General features: G+C 49.3%; 1 protein-coding gene across 1 annotated transcript in view; it reads right to left on the bottom strand.

Annotated features, from left to right (window-relative positions):
• The window catches only part of PTBP2 (polypyrimidine tract binding protein 2), a 104,532-nt gene that overhangs the window by 60,453 nt on the left and 21,269 nt on the right, over positions 1 to 22,810 (bottom strand). Inside the window, exon 3 of the mRNA XM_075320077.1 lies at positions 17,608 to 17,680. Coding sequence (XP_075176192.1) covers positions 17,608 to 17,680 — 73 coding nt within the window. The remainder of the gene's footprint in view (positions 1 to 17,607; positions 17,681 to 22,810) is intronic.

Raw genomic sequence — 22,810 nt, forward strand, 5'->3', positions numbered from 1 at the left:
GTGACCGATTTGACCTTGCCAAATTGATGATCCACCCGAAAGTCTGGAGAGTCTCCAGCGTAACATTCCGGCTGCGTTGTCATGCCTCGAGGGAGGGTGCTTTGACGAGTAGATCGTCCAAGTAAGGGATCACCGGGTGTCCCTGAGAGTGCAAGACTGCTACCACTGCTGCCATGACCTTGGTGAACACCCGTGGGGCTGTCGCCAGACCGAATGGCAGAGCTACGAACTGAAGATGGTCGTCTCCTATCACAAAACGTAGAAAACGTTGGTGCTCCGTAGCAATTGGCACGTGGAGATAGACATCTTTGATGTCTGTTGAGGCAAGGAAGTCTCCTCGAGACATTGAGGTAATGACGGATCGGAGGGATTCCATCCGGAACCGCCTGGCGTTCGCATGCTTATTGAGCAGTTTTAGGTCCAGAACAGGACGGAAGGAGCCGTCCTTTTTTGGAGCCACAAAGAGATTGGAGTACAAACCCTCGCCCTCGTTCCTGAGGGGGGACAGGGATCACCACTCCTTCTGCTCTTAGAGCGTCCACCGCCCGCAGCAGGGCATCTGCTCGGTGGGGAGGTGGGGCCGTTCTGAAGAATGGAGTCGGAGGACGAGAACAGAACACTGTCCTGTGCACGTGAGCACAATGTCCGTCACCCACCGGTCTGTGACCTGTGGCAGCTAAATGTCGCCAAAGGCGGGGGAGTCTGCCATCAACCGCGGATGCGGAGAGAGAGAGAGAGCTGAGAGTCATGAGGAGACCGCCTTGGTAGCGGTTCCTCCGGCTGCCTTCCTTGGGCGTGATTGAGCCCGGCCGGAATCTGAGCCCGTCTGAGGTTTTGTAGCCCTTTTGCACGAGGACAATTGGGACCTGCCCGAGCTTGGGAAGGACCGAAACCTCGACTGTACTTTTAGGACAGCATTAATAGGGTAAGTCGCAGTGCAGACATTGCGGAGTTACGGACGCCTCTGCGGTACAGATGTACATGTGCTCAAGGCCAGCTGCGCAAGAACAGCTGAAAAGGTTAGGTTGCCTATACGGCTGTGAATGCCGGAGCAACCGACACGCCGATAGCCTCCTAGACAGATTTCAACCAGAGTCCATCTGTCTGTGAATGGCATCTTTAAGTGAAGCCCCATCTCCAGTGCAACTATAGACGCAAGCCTGGAGATTGGAGAATCCACCTTTGGACCCTGGGTCCAGCGCTTGACCACGTCAGGGGAAAAGGGATAACGTGTATCTTAAAAACGTTTGGAGAAGACGCTTATCTGGTAAGCGTGGTGTTTCTGGACTGCTTCTCTGAAGTCAGCGTGGCCAGAAAAATACTCAATATCCGTTTGAGATACTGAAAAGGGACTTCTCCTGCTGTGAAGCTGACTCCTCCACTGGGGGAGCTGAGGGAGAAAGATCCAACCTTCCATTGATGTGCGCTATAGGATCATTCCGTATGGCGTTACCATCCGGTTTGATAGCGATGTCAGGATCAAAGTCCTGGAGAGCTGCCTTATCATACAGAGAGTCCTCCTGGGACCCCCCCGTTCCAAATGAGGTTGGTCAGGAAGATTGCCCATGGCCTGTCTGGACTGCAAGTCTCTATCTTATGACAATATATCTGTCGAAACTGCAACTCCGTCCCTGTCCTTGGACAGGGATGACAGGTGGTTTCTTTGGCCACGACTAGTAGAGACCCCGGCAGACGAAGTGCTAGAGACCCCGGCAGACGAAGTGCTACAGGGGAGCATGCACACAATGGGACGGTGTCATGAACAGCATCCCATGTAGTAAAAACAGCACTGAAAATCTGTGTTGCTTTTTTGCCGCTGCCGACTAGCCATCTAGAAGTATATAGCCAAGATTGGTGACCGTACAGTGCAATGTATAGCATACAAGCATAAAGTACAAATGAACACTGCAGCACAAGCAATACAAGCAGCATAGAAGCCTGTGCCCTGGCACCTCTGCTCTTCTGCTGCTGTAGACTAGTCATCTAGGGGAATATAGCCCAGAAGAGTGACCATACAGTGCAATGTATAGCATACAAGCACAAGTACAAATGCACACTGCAGCCCATGCAATACAAGCAGCATAGAAAAAAACCTGTGCCCCAGCACCCTTGGTTTTCTGCTGCTGTAGTCTAGCCATTCCAGGAGAATATAGCTAAGACTAGCGACTGTACAGTGCAGTGTATAGCATACAAGCATAAACACAAATGAACACTTCAGTACGTGCAATACAAGCAGCCTAGAAAGCCTGTGCCTTAGCACACCTGCTTTCCTGCTGCTGATGTGTCGCTCTCCAAGCGGGCATATAGCGACCTATGCAGTTAAAATACACATGTACACACTGCAGTATATATTGGGGTCAGCACTATGTGTGCCGCTTACCGCCCGCCTATAAGCGGGTGTATGGTCGCCACCGTCCTGCCTGGTTGCCGAAAGTCCGAGCTCGGACTGCAGTAATGGCTGCCGGCGTCTTCCCCAGCTCGTGTGAGGAGGGGCGGGCCGTGGGCGTGCCCCAAGTCAGAGCGAAAATCCGGCGTCCGACAGTGTGCAGTGAGAGGGCTGGAGCATGTAAATAAGGCTCCAGCCCTCGGCGCTGCTGATTGCTCAGCGTCTGTCCCCTTCCCTGAGTGACAGGGAGGGGGCGGGAACGAAGCGGCACTAGGCCGCAGAAGCCGGGGACTGGATTTATAAGCGCCGCCGCCGTAAAAGCGCGGTCGGCGCCCAGTCCCCGGCGAACTACAAGTCCCAGCCGCGCCGCCGCTCCCGGAGCGTCCGGCGCGGTAGTTCCCAATACACAAAGTCACTCAGCAAAGCTGCAGTGACTGTAACCCTTTACTGTCCCCGGCGCACTAGCACACCCAGCAAGTCTGGAGTGTGCTGTGCCTGTGTGTACGGGGACACAGAGTACCTGTAATGGTGCAGGGCCATGTCCCTGAACGGTACTCCAGCTCCGTATCCAGCAGGTTCAAATGGGTCTGTGGATGGAGCCCGGCGTCAGAGCTTTGAGGCCGGCAGGATCCCACTTCCTCAGAGCCCCCCAGGGGGATGTGGAAGGAAAGCAGCATGTGGGCTCCAGCCTCCGTACCAGCAATAGGTACCTCAACCTTACAACACCATCAACGGGTGAGAAGGGAGCATGCTGGGGGCCCTATATGGGCCCTCTTTTCTTCCATCCGAAATAGTCAGCAGCTACTGCTGACTAAAATCTGTGGAGCTATGCATGGATGTCTGACCTCCTTCGCACAAAGCTTGAAAACTGGAGAACCCGTGATACCACGGGGGGGTATAGCCAGAAGGGGAGGGGCCTTGCACTTTTTAGTGTAGTGCTTTGTGTGGCCTCCGGAGGCAGTAGCTATACCCCAATCGTCTGGGTCTCCCAATAGAGCGCTGAAGAAAAGGAGTTAATGACAGCCCATAGCTGCCGCTAAGTCCTATGTTAATAATTGCTGGCGTCTATGAGACACCCCCCAATGATTAACCTGGAAGAGAAAGTAAATAAACACATACACCCAAAAAAAAAAAAAAATCCTTTTTTATTTGAAATAAAAGACAAAACACAACACCCTCTTTCACCACTTTACTAAAATTCCGAAACACCCCTCCAGATCCGGCGTAATCCTCACGAGGTCCCACGACACATCCAGCTACATGAAGCTGACAGGAGCGGCCGTAGAACACCGCCGCTCCTGTCAGCTCCACACAGAAACTGAAGCGAGTCGCACTGTCAGCGGAGACGTCACTCAGGTAACCTGAGTGACGGCACCGCTGATCGCGCTGCTCACTTCAGTCACTCAGGAGATTTGCGGTCACCGGTGAGTCCTTCACCTGTGATCGCAAATCAAGCCGCGGCACACGCACAGAGCTGCGCGATCACAATGAAGTCAGGTGAAGTTCATCAGAGTTCATTCTGTTCGCGCGGCTCTTTCTCGCAGCCAACCATGCTCTTTTTTTACAGTGCGGACCCACTCGGCTCTGCTGCAAGTCTATGGAGATGCAGCAGAGCCAAGTGGGACCGCACTGTCAAAAATGTGCGTCCTGGATGCTTTTCCCACTCTGTCTATGGCAGAGCAAGCATCCAGAACGCATTAATTCTGCAGGAATGCTGCAGTAACAATGTCTCAGAACGCAGCTTTTCGGCTGCGTTCTGAGACGCACATGCAGTGACTTACACGCTGCGGAATAGAACGCAACGTGCGCACATAGCCTATAGCTAATCGCCAAAAGGTGTTTGTGGTTTTTTTTTTTCCTGCACTTCCTGTGATGTTTTGAGGAGTCTCAAAAGTGATGTCACCAGAGACTGGAGCTGCAGTCACTCCCCACAGTATCCATCGCCCCTCCTAGAACAGAATGTCCCCAGGCGGCGGCACTCAGATACTAACTAGTTTCTTGTATCACCACTCCGAGGATGTCCTGGATGAAGTGTGATGACGCCGTGGCCGGGGTTAGTGGAGTGCCGGGCATGTTACTCATCTCTAGGTCGCTGCTTCCATTGCTTTATGTCAAGGACATCGCTGGGGGGGAGGTGCAGTGCTAAATGCAGCGCGGGACACCACTGCTGCTCACAACCTCTAGCACCACCCTCAAACGAAGAGTCATCAGGGGGCAACACGAGTGTCACGCACTACTTCTAGCACTGCCCCCAATTACACGTCGCTGGCAATGCCATATTCTGAGAGCTGTAACTATTTTTCCCCAAATGAGCCATATTAGAGCTTGCTTTTTTTTAGGACGGTTTGAAGTTTTCATATCTATTTTTTTTCCGATATTTTAAATCGCCTATTTATTACTTTTCTGCGTCAGTATGATAAAAAAAAGGCATTTTTGGCATGTTTATTTTATGGTATTTGCCAAATGGAATACATAGCATGAGTGTCTTATAGGTCAGGTCGTTTCAGATACGGTGATATTAATTATGTGTATATTTCTCTTTATCTTTGTTGTTTTTATACATGAGCTGCTCTTTTAGCGGTGAAACACGATTGTGATTTACATATTATATTTAACTTTTTTTTTTTACCTAGTCACACAGTGAGACAAATATTTTTCACTTTGACCACTGGTCTCATGTATTACAGTATTCTTGTACTGCAGCACCAGACCTGTCAGTATCTCCCTAACTGTGGCTGTTAGAGAAGGCATAAAGCAGGATCTAACAAGCCACCGTACTCTGGGGTCATCAGATGACCTCAGGTACTAAGGTAACGATCGGCATGCACAATTATTAGGGCCCTAATCTAAAGGATTACCGAGGGTCATAGCAATTGAAGCCACAGTGATCCCTGAGTTATTGCCCATCATTTGCTCAGGGGATATCTGCTTTAAAAAGGAATCATGCAATCTATGCCACTTCCTAAATATAGACAAAATGCAGGACTATTAACATTTAAAGGATTATTCCCATCTCCAAGATAATATCCCAATATGTATTAGGCGTAATAAAAATATTAGCACATACCTCCAATTAGAAATGTAGTATAGTTCTCCTGGTATAGCCATGTAGCTTACCTCATGTGCAGGGCACTGGAGCCTAGGCATGGTTACAAGCACTCATAGTGCGTTAATTAGTTGTGTGTGGTTGTAACCATGAACACATAAGCTGCAATGCTCTACACATGAGGTAAGAGCAAGAGAACTATACATTTTTAATTGGAGGTATTTGCTAATATTAGTACACCTACTACATACTGGGATCAGATCTTAGATATTTGGATAACCCTTTACATTTTTTGCAAGGCAAAAATGCTTTAAAAATTGGAGGCAGGTGTGTGGAGGGGGAGAATGATAGTTGAACCTAGTATCAATAAAATCTGCAAATTTATTTTTTTTTAATTTACAATGTTCTCTTAGGATATGACCGCACTTTGCGTCGTCCTAGTTGCAGTTCTAAACGCACGTTTTTTTGCCTTAATCGATTTGGCTAAAGTTGCCTTTTCCAGAATTTTAGCGCTAAAAACGCATGCGTATTTACCGCGTTTTCAGCGCTTTATACATGCTTTTTCACCTGCGTTTTGACAGATGTGTTTTGAACATCAAGACACTGCTAAATAAAGTTTACACAGTCAAACAGACTGAAAAAAAAGAGAAAAAAAAAACCCACCATTTTGTGAATTAATAAACATAAGTTATATTTCATGAAATTAGAGCGGTTTTATAATATTTAATGCCAAAATAGCAATAAAATCATTATTTTCTTTAATTGTCGGATTATGTGTGTGCGTAAAGGGACATATGATTCCATTAATTTAATGTTAGAAAAGCTTGCGTTTTGTTTGTCCAAAACGCATGTTTTCGGCACCTAAAAAGCAGGTAAAAACACAGGAAATTTAAAGTTTCTTGGTTTTTGCCATTTCACATTGACTTCAATGTTAGCAAAACGCACCCAAAATAGCAAAAACAATTGACATGCTGCTTCTTTGAACGCATGGTGTTTGCAACAAAATATGCAAATTAAACGCGTTTTAAAACGCAAAGTGCGGTCTAGAAATCAACATTTTCCATAGATTATTATGGAAAAGCAAAAGCATGCCTTTTGGCATGAAAAAGGTGCAGTTCAAAACGGACCTAAAAAGCACCTGAAACGCAGGTGAAAACGCAAAGTGCGGTCATACCCTTAAAATAGAACCATAAAAAGCAGACAAGACACAACCTGTCCTAATACATATTTTGCGCCCATTTATCAATGTGCATGCACATTGGAAATCCAGGGTATATCTACAAACAGAAAGGTGAAAAAAAACAAAAAACAAATGTAAAATGGAAAGAAAAAAAAAAAGTTATATAAAACACTCCAATTTCCATAGCATAAATACAGAGAGGTTTTGTTCTTGCATAAGAGAAATCTCATGTTTTGTTTGAGGGCTGCCAATGTAAAACATTTAGGTCTCTGTTCGTGGGCATTTCTGCACCTGCTTTCCTGCCTTCTCCCAGCAGAAAATGACCTTGGAATAAGTGAGGAAAGTACCAATGAATAGATCCTTTACAATGTCATAATCATCGGGAAGAATTCTACACTGTGTGCCTGAATCCCATTTACCGGCTAACAAAAGACTCTACACATTCTGAACAGCTTTACTTTTAAAGTGTCCTAAATGTAAGCTTTTACAAAACCGCTATTCACATCCAGCGAGAACACGAAAGTGTAAGAAGGGGGGAGAGGAAGAGAAAGAGGGGCTTTGGGGGGGGAAGCATTTTTTTTTTTTGGAGGGCCAGATGATGACTGTTTGAAGGTAAATTAAAATAAGTACATGGGCCTTAAAATAGGGAAATTGGACACTTACCACCCAGAAAGTAAAGATTATGAATTCTATAATGAAGCATTTGGAAGAGTTAAGGTACCGTCACACACACTGAGATTGCTGCGGAGTCACGGTTTCTGTGACGCAGTAGCGATCCCGTTATCTGTGACCTCTACCAGCGATCAGGCTCCTGCTGTGAGATCTCTAGTCGTTGCAGAATGGTCCAGGCCATTTTCTTCAAAACCAATGTCCTGCTGGGAAGGACACATCGCTGTGTATGACACTGTGTGACAGGGTCCCAATGACAGCAGAGATCGTTATACAGGTCGCTACTGCGACCTGTATAGTTCCTGCATCGCTGGTAAGATCTGACTGTGTGACATCTCACCAGCGACTTACCAGCGATTCCCATCAGGTTGCATAGTTTTCGGGATCGCTGGTAAGTCGTTGTGTGTGACTGGGCCTTTAGGCTATGTTCACATTGAATCTTTTCTAACCACAAAAGATGCGTTTTTTGGCCTCAAAAAGCACCCGCATCAAAACCGCAATGCAGTTTTACCACATTTTTCCCAATGCTTTTTTAAGTCAAAATCTATTGACTGGAAGGGCTCAAAAACGCTGGAGAAAGGCAAAAAATGCACCAAAAAAAAGCAGTAAAAGATGCACTTTGTGAACATAGCCTAGGGCTATTTATTCACCCTTTATGTGCTTCACAGGAATTAAAGGGAACCTGTCAGCAGAAATTTCCCCTAAAACCTAACAGATTCCCCCTCTGCAGCTCGTGGGCTGCATTCTAGAAAGGTCCCTGTTATTATTGGGCCCCCTTTCTGACCAAAAAAAAAGAGTTTATAAAGAGGTACCTTTTTGGCTTCGGATTCTATAAATCAGACACGGGGGCGGGCAGCCTGATGGCCGTTATTCTGCCCCCTGGTCCTGTATGCCGCCCCCATCGCTGATTTCCATACTTTTGGACGCCGCCCACTGCTCCAGCCATCCCCGCGCATGCCCAGTGCCAGTCTCACGGGACTGAGCACTGTGACTGCTGGTGACGTGTGCGCAGGCAAGTGATTATGGGCGGGACTGTGACTGTTATCAGCAAGTACCCGCCCATAATCTCGTGAGCGCGCAAACCTCTCCAGCGGTCACACTGTGCTCAGTGTAGATGCTAGACTGTATGGGCTGCTTCCAGGTATGACATCCCTTTGTCACGTGATAGTATTTTGAACACGCCCCTATCACGTGACAAAGGGACGTCATCCCTGGAAGCAGCCCATACAGTCTAGCATCTACACTGAGCACAGTGTGACGCTGGAGAGGTTTGCGCGCTCACGAGATTATGGGCGGGTACTTGCTGATAACAGTCACAGTCCCGCCCATAATCACTTGCCTGCGCACACGTCACCAGCAGTCACAGTGCTCAGTCCCGTGAGACTGGCACTGGGCATGCGCGGGGATGGCTGGAGCAGTGGGCGGCGTCCAAAAGTATGGAAATCAGCGATGGGGGCGGCATACAGGACCAGGGGGCAGAATAACGGCCATCAGGCTGCCCGCCCCCGTGTCTGATTTATAGAATCCGAAGCCAAAAAGGTACCTCTTTATAAACTCTTTTTTTTGGTCAGAAAGGGGGCCCAATAATAACAGGGACCTTTCTAGAATGCAGCCCACGAGCTGCAGAGGGGGAATCTGTGAGGTTTTAGGGGAAATTTCTGCTGACAGGTTCCCTTTAAAGCAATCTAGAAGTTAAAATAAAAAAAAAAAAAACAAACCACTTTAAAAACCACAAAAATATTGCTTTAGTCTCAATTTTTCATTTTTAGAAGGATAGCAGGAGAGAAAAGGGACAGTACAATTTGTTGTGCAATTTCTCCTGAGTAAACAGATACCCCATAAGTGGTGGAAAACTACTATTTGGGTGCACAGCAGGGCTCAGAGGGGATGGAGCGCCATTTGAATTTTGGAAAATCATTTTGGCTAGAATCGATCATGTCACATTTGGAGATCCCCTGGCATGCAAAATCTTTGCTATGGATTGTGGCATTTAGGGGGTTAAACAGCTAGGGGCAGCGCGGGCACCGGCCTTGGCTGTGATAGCCGGAGCTCTGCTATCACTAAACCCCTTCACGTCTGGCCAATTTTTCGCTTTCCGTTTTTTTTTTTCCGCCATTAGAGACACGTAACTTTTTTTTATTTTTCAATCAATGTGGTCATGTGAGGGCTCGTTTTATGCGGAACAAGTTGTACTTTTAAATGAAACCATCATCTTACCATATAGTGTACTGGAAAACAGCAAAAAAATTCCAAATGAGGAAAAATTGCAAAAAAAGTGCGATCGCACTATTGTTTTTGAGATATTTTATTCACTATATTGTAAAACTGATGTGTCAGTGTGATGCCTGAGGTCAGTGCGAGTTCGTAGACACCAAACATGTATAGGTTTACTTTTATCTAAGGGGTTTAAAAAAAAAAAAAACAAATCAGATGTTTGTCCGAAAAAGAAGGGAATTTTGTTTACTTACCGTAAATTCCTTTTCTTCTAGCTCCAATTGGGAGACCCAGACAATCGGGTGTATAGCTACTGCCTCCGGAGGCCGCACAAAGTACTACACTTAAAAGTGTAAGGCCCCTCCCCTTCTGGCTATACACCCTCCCGTGGGAGCACGGGTCTCTCAGTTTTAGTGCAAAAGCAAGAAGGAGGAAAGCCAATAACTGTTTCAAAAACAAATTCAATCCGATAAACAATATCGGAGAACGTAACTTATCAACATGAACAACATGTGCACCCGAAAAACAAATACCCTAAGAAAAAACAGGGCGGGTGCTGGGTCTCCCAATTGGAGCTAGAAGAAAAGGAATTTACGGTAAGTAAACAAAATTCCCTTCTTTTTCGCTCCTAATTGGGAGAAATCCAAAAGCAGTCCCTGGGTGGGTAAAAGAATACCTCGTGATCGGGCTGTCAGGCAGCCCTTTCTTACAGGTGGGCCACCGCCGCCTGCAGGACTTGTCTACCTAGGCTGGCATCCGCCGAAGCGTAGGTATGCACCTGATAATGCTTGGTAAAAGTGTGCAGACTCGACCAGGTAGCCGCCTGGCACACCTGCTGAGCCGTAGCCTGATGCCGTAATGCCCAGGACGCACCCACGGCTCTGGTAGAATGGGCCTTCAGTCCAGAAGGAGTCGGAAGCCCAGCAGAACGGTAGGCGTGAAGAATTGGTTCCTTGATCCACCGCGCAAGGGTGGATTTGGAAGCTTGCGACCCTTTATGCTGACCAGCGACCAGGATAAAGAGTGCATCCGAACGGCGCAGAGGCGCCGTGCGGGAAATGTAGATCCTGAGTGCTCTCACCAGGTCCAACAGATGCAAACCCTTTTCAAATTGGTGAACTGGATGCGGACACAAAGATGGTAAAGTGATATCCTGATTGAGATGAAAGGAAGATACCACCTTGGGAAGAAACTCTGGAATTGGACGCAGTACTACCTTGTCTTGGTGAAACACCAGGAAGGGAGATTTGCAAGATAACGCCGCCAGCTCTGACACTCTCCGAAGAGACGTGACCGCCACTAGAAAAGCCACTTTCTGTGAAAGCCGAGAAAAGGAAATCTCCTTCATAGGCTCGAAAGGTGGCTTCTGGAGAGCAATTAGAACCTTGTTCAGATCCCAGGGTTCCAATGGCCGCTTGTAAGGGGGAACGATATGACAAACCCCTTGCAGGAACGTGCGTACCTTAGGAAGTCGCGCCAGGCGCTTCTGAAAGAATACGGATAGCGCAGAGACTTGTCCTTTAAGGGAGCTAAGCGACAAACCTTTTTCCAACCCAGACTGCAGGAAGGAAAGAAAAATAGGCAATGCAAATGGCCAGGGAGAAACTCCCTGAGCAGAGCACCAAGATAAGAATATCTTCCACGTTCTGTGGTAGATCTTGGCGGACGTTGGTTTCCTAGCCTGTCTCATGGTGGCAACAACATCATGAGATAAACCTGAGGTCCCTAGGATCCAGGACTCAATGGCCACACAGTCAGGTTCAGGGCCGCAGAATTCAGATGGAAAAACGGCCCTTGAGACAGCAAGTCTGGGCGGCCTGGTAGCGCCCACGGTTGTCCTACCGTGAGATGCCACAGATCCGGGTACCACGACCTCCTTGGCCAGTCTGGAGCGACGAGAATGGCGCAACGGCAATCGGACCTGATTTTGCGGAGCACTCTGGGCAACAATGCCAGAGGTGGGAACACATAAGGTAGTCGGAACTGCGACCAATCTTGAACTAAGGCGTCTGCCGCCAGAGCTCGGTGATCGTGAGACCGTGCCATGAAAACCGGGACCTTGTTGTTGTGCCGTGACGCCATCAGGTCGACGTCCGGCATCCCCCAGCGGCGACAGATCTCCTGAAACACGTCCGGGTGAAGGGACCATTCCCCTGCGTCCATGCCCTGGCGACTGAGAAAGTCTGCTTCCCAGTTTTCCACGCCTGGGATGTGAACTGCGGATATGGTGGATGCTGTGTTTTCCACCCACGTCAGAATCCGCCGGACTTCTTGAAAGGCTTGCCGACTGCGTGTTCCCCCTTGGTGGTTGATGTACGCCACCGCTGTGGAATTGTCCGACTGAATCCGGATCTGCTTGCCCTCCAGCCACTGTTGGAAGGCTCGCAGAGCAAGATAGACTGCTCTGAGTTCCAGAACATTGATCTGAAGGGTGGACTCTCTCTGAGTCCACGTACCCTGAGCCCTGTGGTGAAGAAACACTGCTCCCCACCCTGATAGGCTCGCATCTGTCGTGACCACCGCCCAGGATGGGGGTAGGAACGACTTTCCTTTTGACAATGAGGTGGGAAGAAGCCACCATCGGAGAGAGTCCTTGGCTGCCTGAGAGAGGGAGACATCCCTGTCGAGGGACGTCGACTTCCCGTCCCATTGGCGGAGAATGTCCCATTGTAGAGGGCGCAGATGAAACTGCGCGAAAGGGACTGCTTCCATTGCTGCCACCATCTTCCCTAGGAAATGCATGAGGCGCCTCAAGGAGTGGGACTGGTTCTGCAGGAGAGATTGCACCCCTGTCTGCAGAGAGCACTGCTTGTCCAGTGGAAGCTTCACTATCGCTGAGAGAGTATGAAACTCCATGCCCAGATATGTTAGTGATTGGGTCGGGGTTAGATTTGACTTTGAAAAGTTGATAATCCACCCGAAACTCTGGAGAGTCTTCAGTGCCACGTTCAGACTGTGTTGGCATGCCTCTTGAGAGGGTGCCTTTATAAGTAGATCGTCCAAATACGGGATCACGGAGTGACCCTGCGAGTGCAGGACAGCTACTACTGCTGCCATGACCTTGGTGAAGACCCGAGGGGCTGTTGCCAGCCGGAAAGGTAACGCTAAGAACTGCAGGTGTTCGCTTTCTATAACGAAGCGTAGAAAAACGCTGATGCTCTGGCGCAATTGGCACGTGAAGATAAGCATCTTTGATGTCTATTGATGCTAAGAAATCTCCTTGAGACATTGAGGCTATGACGGAGCGTAGAGATTCCATCCGGAACCTCCTGGTTTTTACGTGTTTGTTGAGCAACTTTAGATCCAGGACGGGCCGAAAGGACCCGTCCTTCTTTGGCACCACAAACAGATTGGAGTAAAAACCGTGACCTTGTTCCTGAAGAGGAACGGAAGTCACCACTCCTTCCGCCTTTAGAGCGGCCACCGCCTGCAGCAGAGCATCGGCTCGGTCAGGCGGTGGGGAAGTTCTGAAGAAACGAGTTGGAGGACGAGAGCTGAACTCTATCCTGTACCCGTGAGACAGAATGTCCCTCACCCAACGGTCTTTGACCTGTGACAGCCAAATGTCGCCAAAGCGGGAGAGCCTGCCACCGACCGAGGATGCGGAGAGAGGAGGCTGAAAGTCATGAGGAAGCCGTCTTGGTAACGGTTCTTCCTGCTGTCTTTTTTGGGCGTGACTGAGTCCGCCAAGAATCTGAGCCTCTCTGATCCTTTTGAGTCCTTTTGGACGAGGAGAATTGGGACCTGCCTGAGCCTCGAAAGGACCGAAAACCAGACTGACCCCTCCTTTGTTGGGGCTTGTTTTGTCTGTGTTGAGGTAAGGATGAGTCCTTACCCTTGGAGTGTTTAATGATTTCATCCAAACGCTCCCCAAACAATCGGTCACGAGAAAAAGGCAAACTGGTTAAGCACTTCTTGGAAGCAGAATCTGCCTTCCATTCTCTCAACCACAGGGCTCTGCGCAAAACCACGGAGTTGGCTGACGCCACCGCCGTACGGCTCGTAGAGTCCAGGACAGCATTAATCGCGTAAGACGCGAATGCAGACATTTGAGAGGTCAATGGTGCCACCTGCGGGGCAGATGTACGTGTGACCGAGTCGACTTGTATAAGCCCAGCTGAAATAGCTTGGAGTGCCCATACGGCTGCGAAAGCTGGCGCCAACGACGCTCCAATAGCTTCATAGATGGATTTCAGCCAGAGCTCCATCTGCCTGTCAGTGGCATCTTTAAGTGCCGCTCCATCTTCTACTGCAACTAAAGATCTAGCTGCAAGCCTGGAGATTGGAGGGTCCACCTTGGGACACTGGGTCCAACCCTTGACCACGTCAGGGGGAAAAGGATAGCGTGTATCTTTAAGCCGTTTAGAAAACCGCTTCTCAGGATAAGCGTGGTGTTTCTGGATTGCATCTCTAAAGTCAGAGTGGTCCAGAAAAGTGCTTAATTTACGCTTGGGATATCTGAAATGGAATTTCTCCTGCTGTGAAGCTGCCTCCTCCGCAAGAGGAGCTGGTGGAGAAATATCTAACATCCTATTGATGGACGCTATAAGATCATTCACTATGGCGTCACCATCCGGTGTATCCAGATTGAGAGCGGTCCCAGGATCAGAATCTTGATCAGTTACATCCGCCTCATCACCCATAGATTCGTCCTGCTGGGATCCTGACCAGTGAGACGAAGTTGAGGGCCCCTCATAGCGAGCCCGCTTAGGTTGTCTGGGACTGTCGTCCGAGTCAGAATCGTCACCCTGGGGTGTATGTGACACCCCCGGAGCTTGGAAGTGTTCCAGCTGAGGGGGACCAGGGAGCAATGATGCCACAGTGTCCATGGTCTGAGTTACTGGTCTAGACTGCAATGTTTCAAGAATCTTTGACATGGTCATAGACAATCTGTCAGCAAAAGCTGCAAACTCCGTTCCTGTCACCTGGACAGCATTCACAGGTGGTACACCCTGGGTCACGGCCAGCAGAGGTCCCGGCTGTGCAAGTTGCACAGGGGCCGAGCACTGCACACAATGGGGGTCAGTGGAACCTGCCGGTAGAGCAGCCCCACATGCGGTACAGGCAGCATATAATGTCTGTGCCTTGGCACCCTTGCGTTTTGCGGACGACATGCTGTTGCCTCCTTGTAATCTAGGAGGGTATATAGCCGAGAATCACCAGCGACCGTACAGTACAAAGTATTTGCAAACACAAAATACTCAGTATACAAACGGCACAAGTGGGGGTGAGCCCTTGAGGCTGCTTACCGCCCGCTGAACAGCGGGTATGAGGCCGTAGAATCCCGTGTCTGGGTCTCCCCGTCTCCCCTCTGCAGCTCAGCGTGCAGGCAGGAATGGCTGCCGGCGTTCTGTGAAGAGGGGCGGACCGTGGGCGTGCCACAGACAAAGTGCGGGAAACTGCGTCCTACTGTGCCTGGTGTGAGGGCTGGAGTATGTAAAAAAGACTCCAGCCCTCAGCGCTGATGCTCTGTACAGCGTCCCGCCCTCCTCCTGACTGGCAGGTGCGGAGGCGGGAACGAACGAACTAGGCCGCAAAAGCCGGGGACTGTAGTAATAAGCGCGGCCGTGATATATGCACGGTCAGCGCGGAAGTCCCCGGCGCACCACAAGTCCCAGCCGCGTCGCAGTCCCAGCGGCCGGCGCGACCGTTCTCCCTGAGTCTACCCACTCAGCTAAGCTGAAGTGAGGAAATGGCACAAGCGCAGCAGCGCTGTTGTCCCCGGCGCACTAACACACCCAGCAATGCTGCGGTGTGCGCGCGTATGCACGGGGACACAGAGTACCTTGACGGAGCAGGGCCATGTCCCTGACGATACTCAGCTCCATATCCAGCGGCTTCTCCAGGGGCTGCGGATGGAGCACGGTCTCAGTGCCTGGAGACCGGTAAAATCCCACTTCGCCCAGAGCCCTAATGGGGATGGGGAAGGAATCAGCATGTGGGCTCCAGCCTCCGTACCCGCAATGGGTACCTCAACCTTAACAAGCACCACCGACAGAAAGTGGGGTGAGAAGGGAGCATGCTGGGGGCCCTGTATGGGCCCTCTTTTCTTCCATCCGACATAGTCAGCAGCTGCTGCTGACTAAACAGTGGAGCTATGCGTGCGTGTCTGACCTCCTTCGCACAAAGCAAAAAACAGAGAGACCCGTGCTCCCACGGGGGGGTGTATAGCCAGAAGGGGAGGGGCCTTACACTTTTAAGTGTAGTACTTTGTGCGGCCTCCGGAGGCAGTAGCTATACACCCGATTGTCTGGGTCTCCCAATTAGGAGCGAAAAAGAAAGTTGAGCACGTTTTACACCATATTCCGTGACCCGTAGCGTTCTTATTTTTCGGGATCTACGGGTCAGTGATTGCTTATTTTTTGCGCCTCGAGTTGACGTTTAACGGTACCATTTTTACGCAGATGCTACGTTTTGATCGCCTGTTATTGCATGTAGTGCAAAATTTGTGGCAACCAAAAAAAAAAAAAAAAAAAAAAAAAAAACGTAATTTTGGCGTTTGGCTTTTTTTTACCGCTACGCCGTTTACTGATCAGTTTAACAGATTTTATATTTTGGGCATTTCTGTACGCGGCAATACCAAATGTGTGTATATTTTTTAACCCTTTAATTTTCAAATGGGGCGAAAGGGGGAGAGATTGGAACCTTTTTTTTTTTTTTTTTTTACTTTTTTTATTTTACTAGTCCCCCTAGGGGACTATATGGATCAGCAATCAGATCGCTCTGCCCTATCTGCTGATCACAGCTACACAGCTGAGAACTGCAGATATGCTCATTTCATGTCTCACCCAGCTCTGGGCCGGGTGAAACTGAAAGTGAGTCATGTGAGCTACAGGAGTCATCACATGACCCTGTGCTACCATGACAACCACCTGAAGTCACGTGACTTCCGGTATCGGCCGGTGAGTAAAGGTTAACCACCTATGCCATTGTAATGGCGCTGTCACATATTGCCAGCGCCATTTAAGGGGTTAAACGGTACGGGCAGATAACGATTCTGCTTGGCAGGCACACATCTCAGCTGTAAAAAAAAAAAAAAAAAAAAAAAAGCCGAGATGTGCGCCGATCGCTGCAAGCTGCCGGCAGCAGACCGCGGGCAGTAACACTGACCGCTAGGGTGTAATATTACTGACTGCAGTTGTTAAGGGGTTAAGCCGCACTCCTTGCTGCGATCTTGCAGGCACAGCTCGTTTCTATATGATCAACATGACGCAAGTTTACAAAAATCATGGAGAATGTTTATTAGTGGCCAACTCCTTTATAAAGTGCAGCATTTCAAAACAGAGGTCACATCATGTGTGTGAAGCAAACGTGCACAACTACTCAACTATTAAATAGACTGGAGAATGTGTATTATAATCCTTTGCCAGATTAGTATAAGGCTACACTTAGGGATACTTTGCACGTTGCGACATCGCTAGCATCGGCTAGCAATGCCGAGCGTGATAGTCCCCGCCCCCGTCACACATGCGATATCTTGTGATTGCTGCCGTAGCGAACATTATTGCTAAAGCAGCGTCACATGCACTTACCTGCCCTGCAACGTCGTTCTGGCTGGCTACCTGCCTCCTTCCTAAGGGGGTGGGTCGTGCGGTGTCACAGCGACGTCACACGGCAGGCGGCTAATAGAAGCGGAGGGGCGGAGATGAGCGGGACATAAACATCCCGCCCACCTCCTTCCTTCCGCATAGCCGGGTGGAGGCAGGTAGGAGATGTTCCTCGCTCCTGCGGCTTCACACACAGCGATGTGTGCTGCTGCAGGAACGAGGAACAACATCGTATCTCCTATTGGTGCGACATCCTGAAAATGACCGACACTACAATCACTGATTTTCGACGCTTTTGCGATCGTTTATCGGCGCATCTAGGCTTTACACGTCGCGACGTCGTTACCGGCGCCGGATGTGCGTCACTTTCGATTTGACCCCGACGATATCGCAGCAGCGATGTCGCAACGTGCAAAGTACCCCTTAGACCAAAAATATGGTTGTGCAAGTTCTGACAGTGGGTGGCGGGGGGAGGGAGGGGGGGAGGAATGAAAGCAGACATCTCATACAGGAACTTAGCCTCACAACAACAAAATCAGTCATTAAACTATACTAGTGTACTCACCTGTAACTAGGCTGGTCATGTTAGAACTGGGACCATTAAGAACGCTTCCAGAAAGCAGCTCGTCTGAACCTCTCTAAAAAGTAAATGAATGGTACATATTACAAGGCCGTTCCTGATAGTCTGGCCATACAGTATGTGGATTGGATTTTATTTTTTATTTTGGTGTAAAATACACAAGCTGGCTGTTTAGTTTGAGATCGCTCAAATTAGTGTATGGAGTGTAAAAAAAAAAAAAAAAAAAAGAAAAAAAAAGGGGGGGGGGGGAGCTTTTTTTTTTTTTTTTTTTTTTTTAACCTATCAAGTGTGGTATAAAGTGCAGTATTCTGAGGCAAGGCCAGTGAATCAACAGGACAAACACTATATAGACAAGAGCATTGGGATACCTACATGAACTGGGAAGGGTTTCTGCAAGATTTTGGACTGTGGGATAAATATGCAAAAATTTCCCCAGACAAAGAAAATTTGCAAGATCAGATACTGATGTTGGATGAGAGGACGAAGCTCAAGCTCTCTACTCTAGTCGATCTCAAAGTTGTTCAACTGGGTTGCGGTCAGGTCTATGTGCGGCCATTTAAGGTCTTCCACACAAAATTTTCCCCACCATGCCTTTGTAGACCTTTCTTTTGAGAAGGCTCTTTTCTGTTCCAGCATTACGCTGTCCCAACTCTTCCACAAGGTTGGAGCATACAATTGTCTAACATGTCTTGGTATGTTGAAGCCTTAAGATTTCAAGTGAAAATAATGGAGTTAAGGCAAACCCATAATATAAATCTCTCCTCCACCAAATTTTAGCTCAAAAATGGAGTCAGGCAGGTAATGTTCTCCAGACGTGTACAGCAGACCGGAGAATCGAGAGTAGTGACTCCACAGAACAAGGTTTCCCAGATGCTTTACATCACTCCATCAGATGCTCGCCCTTGTGCTTTGGATGTAAGGCTTGCATGCAGTTGCTCAGCCATGGAATCCTATTCCATAAAGCTCCAGATTCACATTGTTAGCGCCAAAAAGAGGATTGAGAAATCTGCAGTTCTTGAGTCAATAGATCATTAGGGCGTTATGCACTATGCACCTAATTTGGCAACCTCGCTCTGTGACTTTACAAGGACTCCACTTTGTGGCCAAGTTGCTTTGGTTCTGAAAAGCTTTCATTTAGCAATATTATTGCTCACACTGCATTGTGAAATATTTGAGGAGAAATTTGATACATTGCAATGCTGGCATCCTACTGAAGTACCACACAATTCAGCAATTGCTCATGAAGACCCATTCTTTCAAAAATGTTATTAAATGTAGGCTGCACGGTGAGGGGCTTGTTTTTATACACCAGTATTATTGAGATTAAATGAAAAAGACTGATTATTATTAAATGGGTTGTCCACTAGTCAGACAATCCCTTCTAAACATACCACACCTTTCTAGTGTAATATACAAATAACAGATACTCCCTTCCCATAAATCGGAGCTGAGTCTCCAAGTTCACGTGTTTCTTGGGTGCAGTGCTCATGTGTTGTAACAATCAGTGGTTGCTGATTGACTGCCTCGCTCACATTTCCTTTGAATGAACTTGGACCGTACTTGAGCAAAGTAACTTATTTTTACGTTACACTAGAGAATATAGTACTTAAAAAGGGAACCAATCCCCAGGATTTTCGTATATAACCTAAAGCCAGTGCTATACTGGCACTATCAGGTTGATTCTATACATACCTGTAGTGGGCAGATCGGATGTTTAGGTTTTGAAATCCAAGAAAGTGAAGTTTATAAAGAAGGGAATTTTGTTTACTTACCGTAAATTCCTTTTCTTCTAGCTCCAATTGGGAGACCCAGACAATTGGGTGTATAGGCTATGCCTCCGGAGGCCGCACAAAGTATTACACTAAAAGTGTAAAGCCCCTCCCCTTCTGCCTATACACCCCCCGTGCTCCCACGGGCTCCTCAGTTTTGGTGCAAAAGCAAGAAGGAGGAAAGAAATTATAAACTGGTTTAAAGTAAAATTCAATCCGAAGGAATATCGGAGAACTGAAACCATTCAACATGAACAACATGTGTACACAAAAAAAAACAGGGGCGGGTGCTGGGTCTCCCAATTGGAGCTAGAAGAAAAGGAATTTACGGTAAGTAAACAAAATTCCCTTCTTCTTTGTCGCTCCATTGGGAGACCCAGACACTTGGGACGTCCAAAAGCAGTCCCTGGGTGGGTAAATAATACCTCATAATAGAGCCGTAACGGCTCCGTCCTACAGGTGGGCAACCGCCGCCTGAAGGACTCGCCTACCTAGGCTGGCATCCGCCGAAGCATAGGTATGCACCTGATAGTGTTTCGTGAAAGTGTGCAGGCTCGACCAGGTAGCTGCCTGACACACCTGCTGAGCCGCAGCCTGGTGCCGCAAGGCCCAGGACGCTCCCACGGCCCTGGTAGAATGGGCCTTCAGCCCTGAGGGAACCGGAAGCCCCGAGGAACGATAAGCTTTGAGAATTGGTTCCTTGATCCACCGAGCCAGGGTTGATTTGGAAGCTTGTGTCCCTTTACGCTGGCCAGCGACAAGGACAAAGAGTGCATCCGAGCGGCGCAGGGGCGCCGTACAAGAAATGTAGAATCTGAGTGCTCTCACCAGATCTAACAAGTGCAAATCCTTTTCACATTGGTGAACTGGATGAGGACAAAAAGAGGGTAAGGAGATATCCTGATTGAGATGAAAGGGGGATACCACCTTAGGGAGAAATTCCGGAACCGGACGCAGGACCACCTTGTCCTGGTGAAACACCAGGAAAGGGGCTTTGCACGACAACGCTGCTAGCTCAGACACTCTCCGAAGTGAAGTGACTGCAACTAGGAAAACCACTTTCTGCGAAAGGCGTGCGAGAGAAATATCCCTCATTGGCTCGAACGGTGGTTTCTGAAGAACCATCAGCACCCTGTTCAGATCCCAGGGTTCTAACGGACGTTTGTAAGGAGGGACGATGTGACAAACCCCCTGCAGGAACGTGCGTACCTGTGGAAGTCTGGCCAGGCGCTTCTGAAAAAACACACAGAGCGCAGAGACTTGTCCCTTAAGGGAGCCGAGCGACAAACCCTTTTCCAATCCGGATTGAAGAAAGGACAGAAAAGTGGGCAAGGCAAATGGCCAGGGAGAAAAACCCTGAGCAGAGCACCACGACAGGAATATTTTCCACGTCCTGTGGTAGATCTTGGCGGACGTTGGTTTCCTAGCCTGTCTCATAGTGGCAATGACCTCTTGAGATAATCCTGAAGACGCTAAGATCCAGGACTCAATGGCCACACAGTCAGGTTGAGGGCCGCAGAATTCAGATGGAAAAACGGCCCTTGAGACAGCAAGTCTGGTCGGTCTGGTAGTGCCCACGGTTGGCTGACCGTGAGATGCCACAGATCCGGGTACCACGACCTCCTCGGCCAGTCTGGAGCGACGAGGATGGCGCGGCGGCAGTCGGCCCTGATCTTGCGTAACACTCTGGGCAACAGTGCCAGAGGAGGAAACACATAAGGGAGTTGAAACTGCGACCAATCCTGAACTAAGGCGTCTGCCGCCAGAGCTCTGTGATCGTGAGATCGTGCCATGAATGCCGTGACCTTGTTGTTGTGCCGGGACGCCATTAGGTCGACGTCCGGCATGCCCCAGCGGCAACAGATCTCCTGAAACACGTCCGGGTGAAGGGACCATTCCCGTGCGTCCATGCCCTGGCGACTGAGAAAGTCTGCTTCCTAGTTTTCCACGCCCGGGATGTGAACTGCGGAGATGGTGGAGGCCGTGGCTTCCACCCACATCAAAATCCGCCGGACTTCCTGGAAGGCTTGCCGACTGCGTGTTCCGCCTTGGTGGTTGATGTAAGCCACCGCTGTGGAGTTGTCCGACTGAATTCGGATCTGCTTGCCTTCCAGCCACTGCTGGAACGCTTTTAGGGCAAGATACACTGCCCTGATCTCCAGAACATTGATCTGAAGTGAGGACTCTTGCTGAGTCCACGTACCCTGAGCCCTGTGGTGGAGAAAGACTGCTCCCCACCCTGACAGACTCGCGTCCGTCGTGACCACCGCCCAGGATGGGGGTAGGAAGGATTTCCCCTTCGATAATGAAGTGGGAAGAAGCCACCACCGAAGGGAAGCTTTGGTTGCCTGAGAGAGGGAGACGTTCCTGTCGAGGGACGTCGGCTTCCTGTCCCATTTGCGTAGGATGTCCCATTGAAGAGGACGCAGGTGAAACTGCGCGAAAGGGACTGCCTCCATTGCTGCCACCATCTTCCCCAGGAAGTGCATGAGGCGCCTCAAGGGGTGTGACTGGCCTTGAAGGAGAGATTGCACCCCCGTCTGTAGTGAACGCTGCTTGTTCAGCGGAAGCTTCACTATCGCTGAGAGGGTATGAAACTCCATGCCAAGATATGTCAGCGATTGGGCCGGTGTCAGATTTGACTTTGGAAAATTGATGATCCACCCGAAACTCTGGAGAGTCTCCAGAGTAGCGGTGAGGCTGTGCTGGCATGCCTCTTGAGAGGGAGCCTTGACCAGCAGATCGTCTAAGTAAGGGATCACCGAGTGACCCTGAGAGTGGAGGACCGCCACTACTGCAGCCATGACCTTGGTGAAAACCCGTGGGGCTGTCGCCAGGCCGAACGGCAGTGCCACGAACTGAAGGTGTTCGTCTCCTATGGCGAAGCGCAGGAAGCGCTGATGCTCTGGAGCAATCGGTACGTGGAGATAAGCATCTTTGATATCGATCGATGCAAGGAAATCTCCTTGGGACATTGAGGCGATGACGGAGCGGAGGGATTCCATCCGGAACCGCCTGGTCTTTACGTGTTTGTTGAGCAGTTTTAGGTCCAGGACAGGACGGAAAGACCCGTCCTTCTTTGGAACCACAAACAGGTTGGAGTAAAAACCGTGACCCTGTTGCTGAAGAGGAACGGGGACCACCACTCCTTCTGCCTTCAGAGTGCCCAGCGCCTGCCGAAGAGCATCGGGAGGCGGAGATGTTCTGAAAAATCGAGTCGGAGGACGAGAGCTGAACTCTATCCTGTAACCGTGAGACAGGATGTCTCTCACCCAACGGTCTTTTACCTGTGGCAGCCAAAATGTCGGAAAAGCGGGAGAGCCTGCCACCGACCGAGGATGCGGTGTGAGGAGGCCGTAAGTCATGAGGAAGCCGCCTTGGTAGCGGCACCTCCAGCGGTCTTTTTAGGGCGTGACTTA

This window comes from Anomaloglossus baeobatrachus, chromosome 8, assembly GCF_048569485.1.
Source record: "Anomaloglossus baeobatrachus isolate aAnoBae1 chromosome 8, aAnoBae1.hap1, whole genome shotgun sequence".
NCBI classification, from domain to species: Eukaryota; Metazoa; Chordata; class Amphibia; order Anura; family Aromobatidae; genus Anomaloglossus; species Anomaloglossus baeobatrachus.